General features: G+C 46.3%; 1 protein-coding gene across 7 annotated transcripts in view; it reads left to right on the top strand.

Moving 5' to 3' along the window:
• Nucleotides 1-17167, top strand: part of FLNB (filamin B) — a 139769-nt gene that overhangs the window by 97605 nt on the left and 24997 nt on the right. For 2 of the 7 annotated variants that reach the window (XM_019984288.2, XM_070776451.1), the window contains exons 24-33: nt 267-427; nt 3861-4028; nt 5022-5114; nt 5843-5966; nt 7078-7234; nt 8269-8458; nt 10678-10925; nt 13879-13950; nt 14698-14800; nt 15502-15642. In XM_019984288.2, coding sequence (XP_019839847.2) covers nt 267-427; nt 3861-4028; nt 5022-5114; nt 5843-5966; nt 7078-7234; nt 8269-8458; nt 10678-10925; nt 13879-13950; nt 14698-14800; nt 15502-15642 — 1457 coding nt within the window. The remainder of the gene's footprint in view (nt 1-266; nt 428-3860; nt 4029-5021; nt 5115-5842; nt 5967-7077; nt 7235-8268; nt 8459-10677; nt 10926-13878; nt 13951-14697; nt 14801-15501; nt 15643-17167) is intronic. The other 5 variants (XM_019984289.2, XM_019984290.2, XM_019984292.2 and 2 more) reach the window with 5 other exon arrangements.

Here is a 17167-nt window from a genome sequence, read left to right as displayed (position 1 = left end):
CATACCTGAATTGTCCTTTCATTTCCAGCCAGTACAGTTAGATAAGATAAACAAATGAAGGGTAAGCGTTGAAAAGGAGGGGTTAAAGCTGTTTTTATTTGTATTACACTGTTGAGAAATTCATATTACACTGTGAGAGGTATCACAGAAGTTGAGTCCAGTTGGCTAGGTTGGATAGTTTATAGAGGGATTTACATGAATTTTGGCAGTAAGCAGACTGGCATGAACCACTAGGACAACTTGGCCTTATTTCTCACACTTCACAGAGGGGCAGGAATTGGGGGTCTCGGCATAACTGTGGAGGGACCGTCCGAGTCAAAGATAAACTGCAGAGACAACAAAGATGGCAGCTGCAGTGCAGAGTACGTTCCCTTTGCTCCGGGAGATTACGACGTGAATATCACATACGGAGGTGCCCACATTCCTGGTAAGCTGTCCTTCTGAGGGGAACCCAAAGGAGAACTGAGTTTTGCATGAAAGCAGGTTTGATTTAGCTTATCTCTCTGAGTAGGAAAAAATGTCTGATATTTAAAGTAGCTGCAAAGGGAGAATTTTCCTTCGGGCTGCATTTCCAAGAATATTTCAATTCCCAAGAGGATCAGTAATAGGGCAAAAAACATTGGCTTAGAGTTTTGACTGTGAAAATTCAGTTTTGACTGAACAGCATGGTTGTTCACATGTTGAAGGACCTAGATCTTAAAGAAAAGCTGATTCTTCACAAAGTTAAAAATTTCCAGTTTATTTTGTGGTTAGTTCTTACTCATCTTATACACATCTTATTTTCTTTCTTCCATTGACAGTCCTGGTAGCTAATAAAGCCACACAAACTCAAATTTTTATATGTAAATTTCTATTTAATGATGTAATATGGACACTTACTGTGAAAAATAGGAATAATTTAATAATAATTTCCTGTTCATTACATGGTATTTCTGTATTTCATATTGTGACAACCAAAAATGTCTCCAGATGTTGTCATAACATCTGTTGTGTCATAACATGTTGTGCTAGGGGACAACGTCACCTGTAGTTGAGAACCACGGCTATAGATGATTCAGACATTTAAAAAAATGACTTATATAGTGAAGAGCTCTCTAACTTTCATGCTCCGGCCAAGGAATCTTCATAGATTCTAGTTCTGTTTATTGAATGAAGTGGTTGCCACCCAGCACCCATCCAGAAGGTAGATGAGTGCGCATGGTGCCGGACACAAGACTGTGGACTCCAGGGTTGCTCTTGGTCAGCTTACCTCGGGTCACTCTAGAGGTAAAGAACCCACCTGTCAATGCAGGAGAAATTAGAGATGCAGATTCAGTCCCTGGGCCGGGAAGATCCTGTGGAAGAGGGCCTAGCAACCCACTCCAGTATTCTTGCCTGGAGAATCCCACGGACAGAGGAACCTGGTGGGCTACCATCCATAGTGTTGCAAAGAGTTGGACACTACTGAGCAACTTAGCACACCTTGTCTCAGGTGTGGTGAGAGCAGGAGAAACCTTGGGTGGGTCATTTGTTCTGAAGGCCATAAGCCAGGACGAGACTGCAAGGAGGGGGCAGGGTGAGGGCCCTACATTTGGATTTCTGGAATGACTTCCAGGAAGGTGGGATGTCCCCTGACTGCTTGCCGGTTATCATATACAAACATGCACACACACCCATAATCACTCCTCCTTTTGCATATTGATTGGGAAATATTGACATTCAACTCAAATTCATTCTACTCAGATGTTTGTTGAAGCCTTCAATTCAGTCGCTCAGTTGTGCCTGACTCTTTGCAAAACCCTAGGGCCTGAAGCATGCCAAGCTTCCCTATCCGTCACCAACCCCAGAGCTTGCTCAAACTCATGTCCATTGAGTCGGTGATGCCATTGTTGAAGCCTTAATTCATTTAAAATGACATTTCTCCTCAAACTTGTCCTTACAGCTCTTTCAATATAGAGTTTTTAATTTCTATAATCACTTGCCAAAGAGAATTCAGCCACGGACAAGACAAAGCTCCTGCCGTTTGTGAGCTTCTTGTCTAGTATTTACAAAGGCAGCCAGGCTCAAGACAATACAGAGCCAAGGGGACCTTTTGGAGCTTTGCAAGTGTGCAGTTCTTGGGATGGGAAAGTAGAGCTTTGAGAATGGGTGGATGGCTGTCACCAGGGGGATGACCTGGTGACTCCTACAGGGAGACAGCAGTGGGGATGAGCATCTCTTGGTTTTGATGGCAACAAAACTATTTTGACTTTATTGAGAAGGTCTTCTGGATGCCTTCAGCTTTGGAATTCCCCGTGCAGAATCAGGTGAGAGGTTGGGCCCCTGTGGCTGACTCATGAGCTAGATTTAAATGGCCGAGTTGGAGCATAACAACAGCAAGAGTCCCGATTGGAATTTTCTCATCAGATGTAGATGGTGCCTCTTTTTTTTTATTTACATTTTTCAGGCTTTGTTGCCTCCCAGAACCAAATGCCAACTTCTAGACCCTAGAATTTTCCCAGACAGAATCATTCAGTAAAGCATTGGTTGGTTGTCTTAGTGTCGGGCTTCACAGTGAAGAGAATGCAGAGTTTCTGCCATGAAACATTCAACACCCTGGTTCTAATTTATTTTCCTAGGAATTCTGGTTGGTTAAATATTAGCATGGTTTTTTCTGGTGTGACACAAACAAGGTATCTGTCTTACCCACAGTGGCATATTGGTTTCCTCTGGTGGGCCAGCTGTGGTCTGTTGGTGGTGACTGTTTCAACCACCAGATTGACTGGAATGAGTGCATCAGGAAGAAAGGCTGTTGTGATTGATTGGTCATGTCTGCCTGGATCACAGAGCAGGAGAGTGGCATAGATTGCTGGATAGCTACCACTCTAGATCTTAAGTTACCTTGTTGGTTCTTGGCTACTCTCCTGCTAAGTTCAGACCACTTCCATGGGAGGCTAACTTGGTGATTGGCTTTAAAGTTTGTTCATTGCCATTGCATTGAATTCCTCAGCTGTATTTAAAATAAAACTCCTTTTTGTTTCCAGCATGGAGCATGGTGCTTGCCTTTGCCAGGGTCAGCTGTTTACTTCACTTAGCTGAAAAACCAGATGCCACTGAAGCTTGGCTATTATTGTGGAGGGGGGGTGGGAGGAAGCCAGAGCCTTGGTTCTTTGTATGGTCTTTGTTATTTACCACCCTTGATTCTATAAAGTACAAATGTTGTGTGGTGCAAAGCAGAGAAGCCTCAACTTACATGGCAGTTAACATCATTAACTTTGCCAGGTGTCTCGAGGAGCCTGAGGTCTCCTGTAAGAGGTGAATGTCGCTCCTTGGTGATGGACTTGACAGCCTGAGGTGTGGTCCTGGGGACACTGCAGCTCCTGTCTCTGGCTGACCTCTGGAGAGGTCTTTCTTGGTCTTCCTTGATAGAGGAATCCCTAAAGGGTTCTGGCCCAGCTCTTATTTCTATATTTAGTGTTTTGCTCAAATCTCAACCTCCCTGCCTTTTGCAAGGTTCAATAGTCTTTTTTTTTTTTTTTTTTTTTAAATTATTTCTCTTATTTGCCCACACCCGAGCAACTGAACTGAGCTGACCTTAGTTGTGGCACAAGCCCAGATTCATTACCTTCAGAGTCTACTGACACCTTGTACACAGCCGCAGTCTGTGTTACATGTGATGGTGTAGTGACTGGTTTACCTAAATCTTAGAGTGCTGTTCAGTACTATGGGCCTAGCACCTGGCACCATGTCTGCACACAGTAGGTACACATGGATGCACACAGCAAGGCAGAAGGAGCTGACACAGTGAGAGCCTAAGTGGGGCAGCAGGGCGGTTCTGGGTGCACACAAGCTCTCCAGTCACTAAGGAGGTTGTACTTAGAATCCCGTGACCTCTTTTCTAGGCAGCCCCTTCAGGGTTCCTGTGAAGGATGTTGTGGACCCCAGCAAGGTCAAGATCGTTGGCCCTGGGCTGGGCTCCGGTGTCCGAGCTCGCGTCTTGCAGTCCTTCACAGTGGACAGCAGCAAGGCTGGCCTGGCCCCTCTGGAAGTGAGGGTCATGGGTCCACGAGGTAGGTACACACCCTTCCTTCCTGCCAATGCTCTCCTGCCCAGGACAGGGACAGCCTGATCCAGAGCAGGCTGTTTGCTTATGAGTTTAGTCATGAACTTAAATTTCTTAAATTACTCTATTGCTCTGTTTATAGCTAAACAGTGGAAGTTCATGCTTAAAAAGCAGGCAGGTCTGTTATTTTTCTAGCAGCCTATCTTTCCCCTCCTTTAATAATGTAACCCTAAATGTCTTGTTAAAATTTTATGTGTATATTTTTTCTGAAGTAGTGACATGAAGCAAGCACTATTTGGGCTCTCTCATATGAAATGATCAGAACTGTATGTTTTGGCGTTTGTGGGACTCTCTTCAGGCTGCCTTGGTGCTCATGTAGGATCACACTCCAGATTTCTGGAAAGGACCAACACTTAGTCCACGTGGCACACCGCCTTGTCGTTGTCCCAGCTCCCAAGAGAGAGGTCTCTTAGGGAATGGGCTTCCTTGGCAGTCTGACCTCCCCTTTTGCAGCCTGGAAAGCAATTTGGGTTGGGTGTGGCCAGCAGGCCCTTTTGGAACAAATGCGGATGTGTGTTGAAATTTACCTTTTTTGGTAGGTGATCGCACGTCCTCTCCCAGCATATAAAAATGTGCTGTTCTCTGCCTCATCTCTTGAGTTATCTGGATTTTCCCTCAATGATGTGTTCTTGGTTTCACAGAAGTGGTGAATAAGGGCTTCCTACTTTGAAGAGGAACTTTCTCCTTAATGGGGTTCAGCATGAGGTTATGCCCTTTGAAGCTCAGTGCAGAAGTGGTTTTGGGGAAATGAAGTCATAGGGCTGGAATTTGATTCCACTGACTTGCTGAGCTTCAAGACCTCTGCACATGCGTGTGTGTGTTGGGGGTGGGGTGTGCATGAGAGAGAGTGAGGAAGAAGAAGAAAGAAAGAGTGAAAAGCTCTATTTAGACATCTACCTCTATTACAGAGGACACCGAAATAACAGCCTTTTAATTTTAGCTGATCAGACGATTTCCTGGTCAAGGCGCAGCCCCTTGAAAGCCATTTCAGGGTTCTTTAAGCGTGACCGGAAGGGTGACTTTATGGAGACAGGTTTGCATTTTCCCACTGGCTGCTGCTCTGATGTATGGGACCTGAATGCCTCTTGCTGCCCTTGCCTCTGAAACTGCCTTGGGCCTGCCTCATCTGCATCATGAGTATGGCATGCTTTGATTAGGCTCCCCTTCAGTTGACCATTTCTTGACTCTTGATTAGAACTGGGATCTAGAATCTATCAACCTAATGCATGCCTTGACTATGATTTAATGTACTCTCACTTGCCCTGCATGCTACACCCAACATGCTGGCGCCATAGTGGTTTTTGCTCAAAGGTGGATACAAGTCTTGACTGGCCGGCCCATTGGTTACCTTTTGCGGTTCCGAGTTCTGGATTCTTTGGCCTTCTTTCGGCTGTAGACTGAAATTGCCACATCCCAAGCATGCCTAACCAGCTTGAAAGGATAGCATGTCTGCAGCATGCACCCTCCAGCAACAAGTGCAGGCAGTCTCCTTAATTATACTCTCGGTCTGACTGAGTGTACTTGAGCCAACAAAAAGCTAAAGGTGTCTCTTAGGTTCATGGTTGCATTTGTGCAACCATGAATTGGCCATCCTGTCTCCTGTGATTTCTTAGACCTCTGATTATGGCCTGCTTGCCTGTGTGTTACTCATCGGTGGAAACCCATAGCTCTCAGGGATGAATGTAATGGTTTTTGAACTCAGCCCAGGGCAGAGTGAAGGGCAGGCCAGGCAGTTCCATCAGTCCTCTCGTCTGTTTTTAGGCCTGGTGGAGCCAGTGAACGTGGTGGACAATGGCGATGGCACACACACAGTGACCTACACCCCATCCCAGGAGGGCCCTTACATGGTCTCTGTTAAGTACGCGGACGAAGAGATCCCGCGTAGGTAAGCTCCTGACCCTTAGAGAAGGGGTCCAAGTCAATTTCAAAACCTCCTGTCTCATGATTAGCTCTGCTCTGGTGGCCTACCCATCTGTTTATCTACCCATGTATCTATCCATCTAGCTATCCTATCCATTCATCTATCCGTGTACCCATCTATCTATCCATCCATCATCCACCCATCCGTGTATCCATCTGTGTATCTATCCATATATCCATCTACCCATCCATTTGTCTATCCATGTATCCATCCATCCACACATCCATCTATCCAAGTATCCATCCATCCAGTCAGCATCGCTAAAAACCTGCATGCCCTACACAAGCGTTAAAAATACACTAGCCTTGTGTCTCCTTCTCTCTTGGTGCTCCCTTACATTTGTTCCTTTCAGCCACCTTTAACGTAAAGATGAAATTAAGAAGTGCATTAGTTCATTAAAGTCTTCTTTCTGGTGACCGTGCAACTTGTTTTCTAATCAGGGCAAAGATTTTTTTACTTTTTTACTAATTGAGAATTTGGTTGACAATAGCATTCTCAAGAGATGTTGTTCATATTAATATAAAGCATGTTATATAAGTTCTTTATCTCTCAGAACAGTCTACAAAGAATTTTTTTTAGCATACTTAAAATTTGAAATTTCACCTATACTCCTAATATATATATTTTACATAAAGCTCTAGCTCTGTGGAAATGTATAAATCATAAGTTACATTTGTAGTATTATTAATGCTTGATTAATAGGTTTTGAATCATCTAAAACACACTAAAATATATAAGAGGACAGGATAATATTGAAAGCATCAGTTTTAATATTTTTTCTTTCCATTTTGGTGACCATTGTGTTAGCAAAACAAAAGTGGGTTATATGTGTTTAACCCCATGTTTCCCAAAATATTATGGATATTAGTTGGTGTCCCATGGAATTCAGTAAGGGAAAGCTGATTTGCTATATGATGGTTACATGGTTGTAAATTTCTCTGGATTTAAGGCTCTTGAGTCCTAAATGCTGTAGAAATCCTGCCACTCAATCCCAGTCTTTTTGTGTGAGAGAGGTCAGATGTAGCTGGACTGAAGTGTGTCTGTACTGACTTGGGATGTGCATGTGTCTGTCAAGTCCCTTTAAGGTCAAGGTCCTTCCCACATACGATGCCAGCAAAGTGACCGCCAGTGGCCCTGGCCTCAGTACCTACGGTGTGCCTGCCAGCCTGCCTGTGGAGTTTGCCATTGATGCCAGAGATGCTGGGGAAGGCCTGCTTGCTGTTCAGATAACGGTAATTTTGAGTGATTTTTCTGGAGCCAGACTGCATTAGTAAGATCTCATTTCTCAGTCAGGGATAAGAATCAGATTTTAACAACCAATTCCCGATCTCACGAAAATGTTTGTCAGATTTCCCCACTGGAGAGTCAGTAATTGTGCAGGGAACAAACATGCTCGCCTGAGGAATCTAAGGGGGTTAACTCCAGGCACCACTTTTTGGTGAATCTCGTGTATTTTGCTCCCTAGTATAACTGCTCCTACATTTAAAATTTTTGAATGTTTAAAATTGCTCTTTGGATTAGTTAGGACTAAGTTCTGCTGTATATCACAGTAAACCCCTAAATAACAGTGGCTAAACACATTTACAGTTCTCTCTTGTTAGAGAGGTTTGGAGGCCAGGTAAAGTCCCTGTGTGCTGCGTGACTTAGGAAGGAAGTAGGCTCCACCTCTCTGCTCCTCTGTTCTAGCATGTGGCTTCTGTCCCTGAGTTCTCCTCATGAACCTTGAGGCTGCTGGTGTGCTGGCCATCCAACCCACTTGGCAAGCAAGAAGGAGGAAGAGAGGCAGAAGGGACCTTCCAACTCAATCAGCTCTCTTAAGCAGCCCAATTAGAAGTCCCTCCTAAGACTTTCACCTTCTTCTTGTGTACTGGAAGTTTGTCACGAGTCATGGCTGTACCTTGTGGCCAAGGATACTAGGAAGTGGCATCTCATGTTCTGGGAACAGCACACCTAGCTAAGAATTAGGGTCCCGTTAGTAAAGAGAGAAGAGGGAGTGAAGGTGATGGTGTGCATGCAGGAGCCTCTGCCCCCTTGTCTCCCTACATTTCAGTGGATTTGGAGATAGAACTATCTGTTCCTTTGACAGAAAAGTCACTAAAATTATTCATGTCCATCACAGTGTTAAAAGACCTGTGACCCTCTGCTTCCCACCACTCCCAAAATGGATTAAACCAGAAATTCTTTCCCCACATTAATTAATGTGTCAAGGTTTTTCTTAAATGGTTAGATGACAACATCCTAAATAGCATTTCTCTGTGATCCACAGGACCAAGAGGGGAAACCCAAAAGAGCCATTGTCCACGATAATAAAGATGGCACATATGCCGTCACTTACATCCCGGACAAGACTGGACGGTATATGATTGGGGTCACCTACGGTGGGGATGACATCCCATTGTCTCCCTACCGCATCCGGGCCACACAGACGGGTGATGCCAGCAAGTGCCTGGCCACGGGTGAGTGCAGCTCAAGGACTTGGGCATCACAAAGCCAGCGCATGCCGTCTCATCCCTGTGTGATCAGGGCAAGATGCTCAGCTATTCTCAGCCTCAGTCAGACTTAGATGGAAGGCCTTTCTGGAAAACGTTTAAGTTCACGAAGTTTTTCCAAGGATCAGAGACTTTCATAGGGCTATTACAGAGGGATCAGATGAGGTCATACTTGAGAAGTGGTTAGCACAGTGCCTGGCACGTAGAAACTATTATAATTACTTTCAAAGTGGGTGATTTGTTGAGATTTCAACTGTCATGGCAGCTCTCATAAAAAATATCAAATGTACGCCTTTCATGAGTAGATGGTTTAGTTTTAGAGATTTACTCAAGAGCATTTCAAGCCAGCACTAGAGAAACCCATTAGAGAACCTAGGTTTTTCCTCAGTACTCAGGACTAGTTAATATAACTAGTTTATAACTGTTTGAGTGTCTTGGGAATTTTCTAGGAATATTTGAGCATCATAGTTCCTTCCGTTTCTAAGACACAACCATTTGAATATCATAGACAACTCTGATGCTGCTTCAAGCAGATTTCAAACCATGAATCCTTTCTCTGAAAGGAAACAGATTTGCTTCTCTTTAAATAAAACTTTAACAGAGGTCCACCCTGGATGTTTCCTGTTTCTCTCATCTTATTCTGAATGGAGAAATGCTTTTGGCTTTTAGGTTATAAAAGCCAAACCTTTGGCAAGGTTATAAATTGTTCATATTGGCTCAGCACCCACCACAAAATTGAGAAATTCTCTAACACTGGCTAGTCTGCCCCCTGTTAGGTCTGTGCTGTTCCAGGGACAGCTGGATTGTGTTTTGGTAATCTGTTGTTGTTGCTCAGTCGCTAAGTTGTGTCCGACTCTTTTCAACCCCATGGACTGCAGACGCCAGGCTTCTCTGACCTTCACTATCTCCTGGAGTTTGCTCAGATTCATGTGCACTGAGTCGGTGATACCATCCAACCGTCTCATCCTCTGTCACCCCCTTCTCTTCTTTCCCTCAGTCTTTCCCAGCATCAGGGTCTTTTCCATTGAGTTGGCCCTTCGCATCAGGTGGCCAAAGTATTGGAGCTTCAACTTTAGCATCAGTCCTTCCAATGAATATTCAGGATTGATTTCCCCTTAGGATTGCCTTGCTTGATCTTCTTGCTGTTTAAGGGACTCCCAAGAGGTAGGGACTTCCTCCTGGCTTTCCAGGCTCTTCTGCTTCTCCCAGCTGAGGCAGGAGACTGCTCAGCCTGGGGTCTCATTTGGCCCCTCCTCTTAGTCTGTCATTCAGGGCCAGACTGTCATCTTCCCTCTACTGCTCACTGTCTCAGTATGCTCTTATCACTCCCTGCCGCTTCCACACACTTTGGTTTCTTTCTCCAGCGTGCTTCTTGCACTCCCTGATCTGTGGATCATCAGTAAAGGGGTGCCATAGATGAGGGGAGGCAGACACTGGTCATCATTTGGAGGCAAAGGTTGTGAGTCTTCCTTAGCCTAGAGTGCCCATCCTTCAGAATGCCCTTTCTCAAGAATGCCTCTGTCAGTGGGGCAACCCTGGGATGTATCTTTAAACTTTCACCTAGGAGGCTTCTCTGAAGAACAGCCATTGACTGCTTTTTGTTGTTGCACCATGCCGCTCTTGGGGTCTTAGTTCCCCAAACAGGGATGGAACCCACGTCCTGGGCAGTGAACGTGAGGAATCCTAACCACTGGACTGCTAGGGGATTCCTGGTTATTATATTATTATTTTGTGTGTGACTTAGTCCTCCCTCGGTGTTTCCACTGCAGACTGAACTGTCATTCTTTGTGTCCACCTGCCTCCATCGGCCCAGTTAGATTTTGAGCATCTAGAGAGCTGAGACTGTGGTGTGCTCCCCTTTGTATGTATCTGGCACTTAAATGCCCAGTATGTGTTTGCTGATGAAAGTCAACCTTCATGCCCATACCCTGGAATGCCAGCAAAGCAGGTTTAGCATACTCAGAACTCACAGATGTTCCTTATTTAGTTAATAAGTGATGGATAGAATGCTCTCTGGAGAAGCATCTTCTCTCTAGGGCATTTCTAGGTCATCCCTCTGCACAGCAGCAGCTGAGGGTCTGACGTTCGTTCAAAGATACAACAAAGGTGTGCGGTTTGTTCTTGGGCCTCTACGGCAGATGTCTGTGGTTTAAACTCCCATACTTTCCTCTTAAACTTTTCTCCAGGGCCTGGAATCGCCTCTACTGTGAAAACCGGCGAGGAAGTGGGCTTTGTGGTCGATGCCAAGACCGCCGGGAAGGGCAAAGTGACCTGCACAGTTTTGACCCCAGACGGCACCGAGGCTGAGGCCGATGTCATCGAGAATGAGGACGGCACCTATGACATCTTCTACACAGCTGCCAAGCCGGGCACCTACGTCATCTATGTGCGCTTTGGTGGCGTCGACATTCCCAACAGTCCCTTCACTGTCATGGTAAGGAAACTCCCTTCTCTAGAGCATGCAGTTGTTAGCACAGACAGTAACAGCTGCTGATTGTTAAACCCCAACTGAGACTTCCTGGGCCAGTTTTTTTTTTTCTGTTAAAAAAATCTCCTTAAGCAATCAGGACCTTGCAATAATCTCTAGAGACCCAGGGACACTTTGTCTCTAAGTGGTTTTAAGGAATCATATTGTCAATCAAAGTATCCATCATGCTACTGGGTCTTAGGCCATGTTGTGGCCTAAGCCCAGTTCAGAAAAATTACACTTTGACCCAAAAAATGTCCATAAGTAAAACATTACAGTTTTTCCTTCTGCTGGTTCTTCCTCCTCCCTTCTCCCCTGGAGGAGAGAGGCTCCCATGCTCTTGATATTAGAGACTTGTCTCTCATGTCCGAGGACTCAAAGTACCTCCAGTTGTGTTTTGGAAAGATTCAGAACTTTGATGATGAGAGGGAAATAGCTTGTCTTTTGAAGCTGGGAACATCTGCAATAAAAGGAAGGCATTATGCAAATCCTCTGGGCCAGAGAATGGCTAGACCCTTTAATTTTCAAGTCTCAGTGACATTTAGATCTTCCTTTGATTACCTAGGTTCTTACACCAGGAAAAGGGGTTAGAAACCTTAGGAGCAGTCCTTCATTTCACCCCTAAAACGAAGCATTGTTGGCCCTGTTACAAATGCCACATAGGAGCAGGGAGCAGACTGAAGTCTGCTGAACTCAGACTGCCTGCTCGGCACTGTCGCTGAGCACTGTCCTAACTGACGTCCTTTGATGTAACAGGAGCAGACCACAAGGTTCACAGACCTTGGTGGTCTGGCCCTGTGCATGGCCTGCAAAGCTCCTTCTAATGATTTAACTTTACACAGCAACAGAGAAGGGCGTGAAGACCATCGCAGCAGAAGGTCACGTCTGTCTCCCACTCTATACACAGCTGTACCTTTATTCTTTTCCATAGATGTTTGCTTATCTGTAAACATTGTGCCCGAGACCTGGAGCCCTGTTATGTCTCAAGGATGGAGATTCTTGTCAGCGTTTGACACTGTTGACTTGGGAGTGTTTTTCTCCTTCAGGAGAGAAAGAGATGCAGCTAGAGAGTTTATGTCCTAATTTACAGAGAAGTCCCAGTTGTAGCTTTAAGGATCTGTTTTAGCCCACAGGAGTCTTTTCTGGTTGGTTAGATTGGGCAGAGGTTGCCATCCTACTGGAGTAATGTGCTGGGGATTAGAGACCACATTTAGAGGGTGGGAATGAGAAAATCTGGAAGAGAACACCAAGGACCATTCTAGCAGATGAGTCAGAAACCTGAAGTGGGGGCTGCCAAACTCTTTAGGAATGAATGTCTCTTCAGCCCTGGGATGCATACAAAGCAAGACTGCTTTGTGTAAATGCTCCCCTCCTCGCCCAGCGACTGCCAAAGGCAGAAGGGGGTGACACTCAGGGCACAGATTTAGGTCTTCATTCTTTGAACTTGCTCCAGCCTTTCCTGGCTGGGGTGACTTTTTGTTAATTGGCCTCTTGTGGGTAGTTTCCCTGCCTCCCCCTATAGGCCTGGGGCCAAAGGGACATGAACATCCAGTACTTCCTTTGTAGCCAATGTGTGCGGGAGTCCCAGCAGGCTGGTTCATTTACATACATCACATGGGTGCGCACAGCAAGGCATGGGTTTTGCAGCTTCTCTGCCTGTTGCCATTGAGGAGTCATTGATCAAAGGCTATAGCATAGCCATTGAAAGATCTTACTGGCTGAGGTGTCCTGGACTCGCCTCCAATCTGAGACAGTCCGGGAATTGGGGAATAGGGCTGTTTCAAATGTTGAAGTTTACCAAGCTGCCTTTGTAAGTGAAGCACCTTTCTGAAATGCCAGAATTCACAGGAAAGACCAAACTTGGGCACAGAAGTTTTCCTCCATAGGGGAGGATTTCTAGTTCTTATATTTTTATTTATGTTTTGGCTGTACCGTGTGGCATGTGGTCTTCGTTCCCTGACCAGAGATGGAACCTGTGGCCCATGCAGTGGAAGCATAGAGTCTTAATCACTGGACCACCAGGGAGGTATCGACGCATACCAAGTAACAAGAGACCCCTTTCCTAATCTCATGCTGCAGGGGTGGCCAGTGTTAGGTTTTTTTTTTAAAACTTGTACAAGAAACGTATCAGTTTCGGGATTTTCCTGGCGGTCCAGAGGTTAAGACTTCATCCTTCCAATGCAGGGGCCACAGGTTCAACCCCTGGTCAGGGAACTAAGATCCCACATGCCATGTGGCATGGCTAAATTAACAACACCACCAAGAATACGTCAGGGACTTCCCTGATGATCCAGTAGTTAAGATGCTGTGCTTCCAATGCAGGGGCTATGGGTTTGAACTCTGGCCAAGGTACTAAGATCCCACATGCTGCATGGCCAAATAAATAATTTTTAAAAATAAATGGCAAAATATTAAAAACAACACATCAGGTTACACCGTGCACATTGCTTTGCATTTTGCTTCCTTCACTCAATGTGCTGTAAATGCCCTTCTATATTAATTGATCAGACTTGATCACCTTTTCAGAGTGGCTACACTGGGGTCCGCTGTGCACACTTACATAATTTCCTTAACCAGCTCCCTTACAGAGGGACATGTGGGTTGTTTCAGCCTCTCCCAACAATGAATAGCACCAGTAAAATCCCTTGCATACATCACATACGTATGGACTCTCCCGCTAGTTCTGCTTCCTAGAAGCGGCGTCATGGGTCCAGGGGGCAGGTGGATATGAAATTTGAAGAGAGGAGGCCAGCTGGCTGGCCATAAAGGGAGGGAAGAATATGGGCTCCCGCTGCAGTGAGTGGGTCCCTGCTGGGCAGAATAGATGGGGATGGAGGGGAGACCTTGGGTGGTAGAATCTACTGAGTAGTGATGTCCCTCCAGTGTGATTCCCAACTAACTTGCATTTGCCACTGACCAGGCCACAGATGGGGAAGTCGCAGCTGTGAAGGAAGTACCGGTAAATGCATGTCCCCCTGGATTCAGGCCCTGGGTACACTTTTGGTTTTTGTTTTTACGTTTTCCCTTTTCCACGTCTGTGTTTACTCACCCTTCATTTTAGAAAAGCTACAGCCTGCTTTTGGGGGACTGCTTAAGCCCTCTGGGTGTCCTGGTCATTGGTTTGTCCCCACTGATCAGCCCATCACCATGACCCCCGCTTTCTCTCTAATGAGACCCACCCGTGTCATCGTCTGTGCTCCACGAATCGCCCGCACCCATGTCTGTGATCACGCTCGGTGTAGTTGGTCTCCACATTTAAAGAGAAAGACGGACAGCTGTTCTCAGCCCCCCTGCTGACTCTCAAAGCCGCCACTTGCACATCTGGTTTCTGTTCAGGGAGAAAGCCACTGCTGCTCCTTTCTGCCACTTAAAATGCACCTTCTTTTCCAGGCCACCAGCAACTAAACCTTTCCAGGTGGAACCTCTTGGGACTCACAGACATTGCTGTCTCTCACTTTTCCACTTTCCTCATGGGCACTGCTGGGAATTTCACAACCAAACAGCCTAGGAATTTTTAGCAATTGGTCAGCATGACTCCTCCAATCCCTCAGGTGCTGTCCACTCTGGCCCCAGAGCCAGTTAGCAAAGCCCACAATGCATGGGCAGCCATATCCTTGAATCCTGGCTGGACGAGCTTGCAAAATTCCCAGTTGCTTTGACCCGCCCCCTGCAGCTTCCTCAGCCCACACTGGGGAGGTGTTGTCCACTTTACCCAGTGACCGCTACTTCCTGTTTCTAGGTAACAGAAGAGGCCTATGTCCCAGTGAGCAACATGAACGGCCTGGGATTTAAGCCTTTCGACTTGGTCATTCCATTTGCAGTCAGGAAAGGAGAAATCACCGGTAAGCGCTATTGGGAAAGCCCTCTTGTCCTCACCGGCTCTCACTAGCTATCCATACGGTACCCAGGGGCTGGTTCCACCTGTTCCCCAGACCTGGGTTCAGAACCCAGCATCCCTGGCTGTAGGGAGTCGGTCCATGAGCCCCTGAGATCACAGAATGTTCTGTGTGTTTCTGAAGAGCGGGTTCATTTATAACTTGCATGCTGAAGAAAGGGCCAGAAATTGTCTATAGGGGGAGAGCCATTGTGTTGATATCTCTCTCGATTGTCAGGTTCCTCTTCCCCGGCCTGTTCCTGCCTTTTCTTCCTCTTCCACTCTTCCAGATGTGACATTGTCCCTGAGGTCTGCTGTGTAAGAGTTACTTTTCCTTGCCTTCTTTCATTGCCTGCTTCTCTCTGACTTGATGCTTTACTGATCTGATTGGTCTCGTGGTCTTCTCAAGTCCTGTTTAAGCTTCTAATGGCTGTCAGTTCAAAAGACGATTTGCTTGTGAGTTGCCTCCTGCATTTTGTAGAAACATAAGAGAACAGAATGAAGGCAGGTGTGTCTCTGCTTCCTGTTATGGAGCTTGGTGTTTTACGCAGCAGTAAGTGTTCTTGAGTCTGAGAACCTTTGTTGTGAAGGCCACCTGTGCCTCTGTGCTCGGCTCCTCCAGGGACAGTCTTTGGTGGGGTCACCGCCCTGTCTCCTGTGCTCCAACAGGAGAGGTCCACATGCCTTCTGGGAAGACGGCCACGCCCGAGATTGTGGACAACAAGGACGGCACAGTCACTGTCAGATACGCCCCCACGGAGGTTGGCCTCCACGAGATGCACATCAAGTACATGGGCAGCCACATTCCTGGTGAGTCGGGTTCCGTGCCGCTGCCGCGCGGCCCCACAAAACTGCAGGAGTCAGGGCGGAAACACCCGGGAGGTTGTCTTCAGTCATTCAGTCAGATGCCGTGAGGTTCTTGGTGGCAGATTTGCAGATGCAGTGTGGGCCTCCCTGCAGAACCAAGCAGCCTGTGACCCCAGCAGATCCAGCTAACTGCCAGCAGGGACGATGTGGCTGAGTGTCCTGGGTCACAGTGCAGGCCCTTTGGTCTGGGATTGTCTGTCTTTGTCACTGTGCCTAGCATGGCCAAGGGATGAAGCAGGGAGAAAAAACGTGAGACTTGTCGAGGGACTTTCCAGCCTGGCCTGCAGAGCCTGAAGCAGCATCAGGGTTTGGGACAGGAGAAGAGGTTGTGAGAAGAGGATGTGTTGTTTTATTGTCACTCTGCCCTTGACAAGGAAAGCCAGCTCACATTTCACCTCCATCTGGTGGCACATGTGTGCTTGTGCTCAGCTGCGTCCGGATTTTTGTGACGTGTTGGACTGTAACCAACCAGGCTCCTCTGTCCGTGAGGATTTTCCAAGCAAGAATACTGGAGTGGTTAGCCATGCCCTCCTCCAGGAGATCTTCCCAACCCAGGGATGGAACCTCCTGCATCTCCTGCATTGCAGGCGGATTCTTTACCACTGAGCCACTGGGGAAGCCCAGCACAGTGTTACTTTCTTTTTCTTTAAATTGTTTAAATAGTTCTTTATTTTTTAGTGTAATATTTTAAGTATGTAACCTAGCCAGATAGTTTAAAAATGATGTGGAGGAAGGTTTCTTTCCCACCCATATCCCCTATCTGCCCTCTCCTTGAACCCTATCATTACTGATTTTTTACATTAGATTTCCAAATAAGTTTTAAGACCCTTCGAGAGATGGGAATACAGATTTTTAATCCCCCTTTGTTTGTTTTGTAAACAGTAGCGTTCACTGCTCATTATTTCGACCTTACTCTTGTCATCTAATGTTATAACCTGGAGAGCTTTGTACGTCTGAATACAGTAGACTGTGTTCACAGTGTCTCACCGCTCAGATGGACATCACGTGTGCGCTGTTTGTCCGTGAGACAGGGTTCTTCCCTGCCTTTTGCGACCACTGGTCCTGCTGCAGTGAATAGCCTTTCACATCCATCCTCTCACACCTACAGGGTGTATCTGAGAGTTTGGTTTTCAGGGGAGAAATCGCAGGATGCAATCACAGCCATCTGCTTGACAGGTCTCAGCAAAGCACCCTTCACCCAGCCTCCTCCTGTCCACACATCCACCCACCATGTCACAGAGCACCTGCTTTTCCACCAATTTGCCAGTGGAATATGCCATCAAATTTCTAGATCTTCGCCAAATGGATAGTTGGGAAACACTATTGCTTTGTTTGCATTTCTCCTATGAGTGACCTTGAGCAACTTTCTATATCGCTAAGTACTGTATCTGTTTCTTTTTCTTTGAGCTAGACATTTGTATCCTTGGCTCAATTTTTCTGTTCAATTATTGACCTTTGTCATATCAGT

Source organism: Bos indicus, chromosome 22, assembly GCF_029378745.1.
Source record: "Bos indicus isolate NIAB-ARS_2022 breed Sahiwal x Tharparkar chromosome 22, NIAB-ARS_B.indTharparkar_mat_pri_1.0, whole genome shotgun sequence".
Classification (NCBI taxonomy): Eukaryota; Metazoa; Chordata; class Mammalia; order Artiodactyla; family Bovidae; genus Bos; species Bos indicus.
This window is presented reverse-complemented; position numbering and strand designations above follow the sequence as displayed.